This window comes from Argentina silus (assembly GCF_951799395.1).
Source record: "Argentina silus genome assembly, chromosome: X".
NCBI lineage: Eukaryota > Metazoa > Chordata > Actinopteri > Argentiniformes > Argentinidae > Argentina > Argentina silus.
Window position 1 is genome coordinate 39,937,520 of NC_139653.1, and position 3,036 is coordinate 39,940,555.

General features: G+C 43.0%; 1 protein-coding gene across 1 annotated transcript in view; it reads right to left on the reverse strand.

The window, feature by feature from the left end:
- LOC310822386 (stromal membrane-associated protein 1-like) overlaps positions 1-3,036 on the reverse strand; it is a gene marked incomplete at both ends in the record, with an annotated part of 34,412 nt that overhangs the window by 22,899 nt on the left and 8,477 nt on the right. The window contains one exon of the mRNA XM_083694724.1: positions 79-150. Coding sequence (XP_083550850.1) covers positions 79-150 — 72 coding nt within the window. The remainder of the gene's footprint in view (positions 1-78; positions 151-3,036) is intronic.

The following is a 3,036-nucleotide window of genomic DNA, read 5'->3' on the forward strand; positions in this document are numbered from 1 at the left end:
CAACACAGCACACTGACACAGCACAGCACAGCCAGACAGATTTTAATGTAACACCGGGTGGCACGGCACAAAATTAACCTCCTGTGGGTTCTTCTCAGCAGCCTGTGAGGAGGGAGAGGAGGCAGAGGGAAGAGCTGCATCAGAGGACTTCTGTAGACAGAGAAAAATAGATAGAAAGAGAAAGAGATTGATTGGCGAAAGGATTTATAAGCAAGGGACGAGACCAGCATGGGCCAAAGACACTCAAAGACTAGACCAGTTCTGCTGTTACATTTACATTTAAATTTACATTTATGGCATTTAGCAGACGCCTTTATCCAAAGCGACTTACAAGTCAAGTAAGTGAATCATCTATCCATCAGTCATCATATGAAAAAGTAATCTATGGTAGGACAAGGGGCTATTGGCAGTCACAATGCTAGAAGAAGGAATTTTTTTTATTTATTTATTTATTTAATTTATTTACAGGAGAGAAACTTGCACAGGGGGGTAGTGGGGATGAAGAGGTCTTTAGGAGGGACAGTTAAGATGTAGCCTGAAGAGATGGGTCTTCAATCTATGGCGGAAGATAGGTAGTGACTCTGCAGTCATGACACCAGCAGGGCGCCATGACAGTGAAAAGCTGTGACCGAGTAGTGTGGCTGCTGCATCCACGTAGAGGCTGCTGTGACTGGAGGACCAATGTTGGCCCGACATTGACCTCTGTGTGTGTGTGTGTGTGTGTGTGTGTGTGTGTGTGTGTGTGTGTGTGTGTGTGTGTGTGTGTGTGTGTGTGTGTGTCTTTCTGTATGGGCAAAGTGCCTGTATCTGATCACATGGATGACAGTTCCTCTCAGCCCCATATCCCCCCTGAGACAAAGAGCCACAGAGAGAGAGAGGGAGAGATGGAGAGAGAAAGATAGAGAGATGGAGGGATGGAGACATTAGGGAAGGAAGGACAGAGTGTAGAGACAGGCAGTGGGCACCTCTACCAAAAGATCTTTCATCAGATTAACGATGGCTGGTTCTCTCAGTATTCAATACTGTAGCTAAGCATTATTAGCCTCTCCAGGCTAATCCCCCATGTCCAGAAACAACAACCAACACACTACCTCACTGAAATGTTTGTAGATCTGAAAGGATTGGTTAAAAGCAAGATGGTGACAATTCTACCTAGCCTATCAGAGGGCAAGGTTGAGCTAGTACAATCTTGCTTATACTCTACCTATCCAATCCTTTCAAATCTACACAAGTGTCTAGTATTTGTTTCTTGATGGGGCCTAATTGAGACACGCTATGCTACCCTACACTAAGATAAGCTAAACTAGCTCCAAACAAGAAGCCCTCCCCCTCAAGTGCATTTTAGACCATCGCAAAACACACCTTGTACTCATTAACATCGGTGCATGGAGCAGGCAGAGTGTATTCAGAGAAAGAGAAAAGGCATTGCATCACTTTCCAAATCTGAAATCTTTCCAAACCCCCCTCCCTCTCTAAACTACCTGAGGGAGAACACACACAGAGCACATCTCATTCTGTCTTAAAGGGAGTTGAAAAGTCTTCATCTCTCTCTCTCTCTCCCTCCCTCCCTGTTAGTCAGCAAACCTTCTCTCACGCTTCTGGTTGAAGAGAGAGATCTGGGAGAGATCCGAATTCGCAGATTTTCCCCTCATCTCTTCTCCATCTCTCTCTGACATGACCTACCACTGATAAGCCAAATAAGCTCTTGAAATTGCCTGGCTTAATTGTGAGGTCCGTTGAAAGCTTTGCTAACATAATGTGACACACACACTTACCATGTCGCCCATGGCAGAAAAATGGCACTGGTGTAAGGTAGTTTCTCTGGGTCTCCCTGCAAAGTCGAAATTCAGGCCCCTCCCTCACTCCAAAAATGTAATAAAATGTAATGCGTCAGCCACTCAATCACAAAGTAAGTTTAATTTGAAAGTTTATAAACATCAGCTAAAGACTGTATAGATAGTACAGTGCACAATGAAACAATCCCTAGTAAGACAGTCTGTTGAAGGTAATCTTTATTATTTGGCATTAAAAGATGCACTTAACACTAAAATTTCTGTCCAAGCTGAGACAGAAAGACAGAGAGCACGAGCAGCTAGGACAGCTCATTGTGCAGGCTTAGGCATAAGGAATAGTAGATTCTAAAACATTCATTGGTTGCTGATTAGTAGACTATGCTGTTGCTTCAACACATTGGGGAAGTAGACTAGACTCAGTTTACAATCTGTTCAAAATTACCTTTGAATTTTCACCTTTACTGAACAAGTGAATAAATTAGTGCAGCCAACCAACCGCCTACATGGCAGCATTTCAACAACCATGTATCAGCTGCATCAAACATAAAACAACAAAAAATTAGAAAATGAAGGCAAATAAACATTTCACCATTAAAGCATAGCCTAGAAGCCCTAATTTCAGCACCACAGAATCTGATCTCTGCCACATAGAAGTCGCAATTTCAGAACTGGACAGTGATCATAAATTAAATTAAATGTAATCAAATTAAATCAGCCTATTCGCACATGAGACTCCCAGTCTCCTGATGTAGTCCCCCTGTCTTGTTACTTTGTATACTTGTAGCCTATGCACTGTGTTGCCTTGCATTTCTTTGTGCAAATGTTTTAACCAAGAAAAAAACATGGAGGATGAGGTAGAAATGTATATATGAGCTAGAGGTTTGTAGGTCCAGGTTGCAGACCCGATTGTTTCCCATTCAGAGTAGAGGATGGCATGGGGAGGAATATTATGTTCCCCTGCCCTGTTGCCCATGTCCCTATCCAGTCCCAATCACACTACAACCTAAATTACTGACTCGATTAAATGTTCTCCCTTTTTTGCGGGGGGCTTGATTGCCAATGAACAATGGGCTCATGCATGGACTGTTACATTAAATGTGCTCATACCCACAATCCAGTATTGTTACCGAAGTGATGGACGTTGGCTTTTACAAAAGGCTACTATTCTCTCTCACAAAGAACACACACAGACACACTCACAAAGAGAGATACACATGCACAATCCACAGATTTCACACACAGA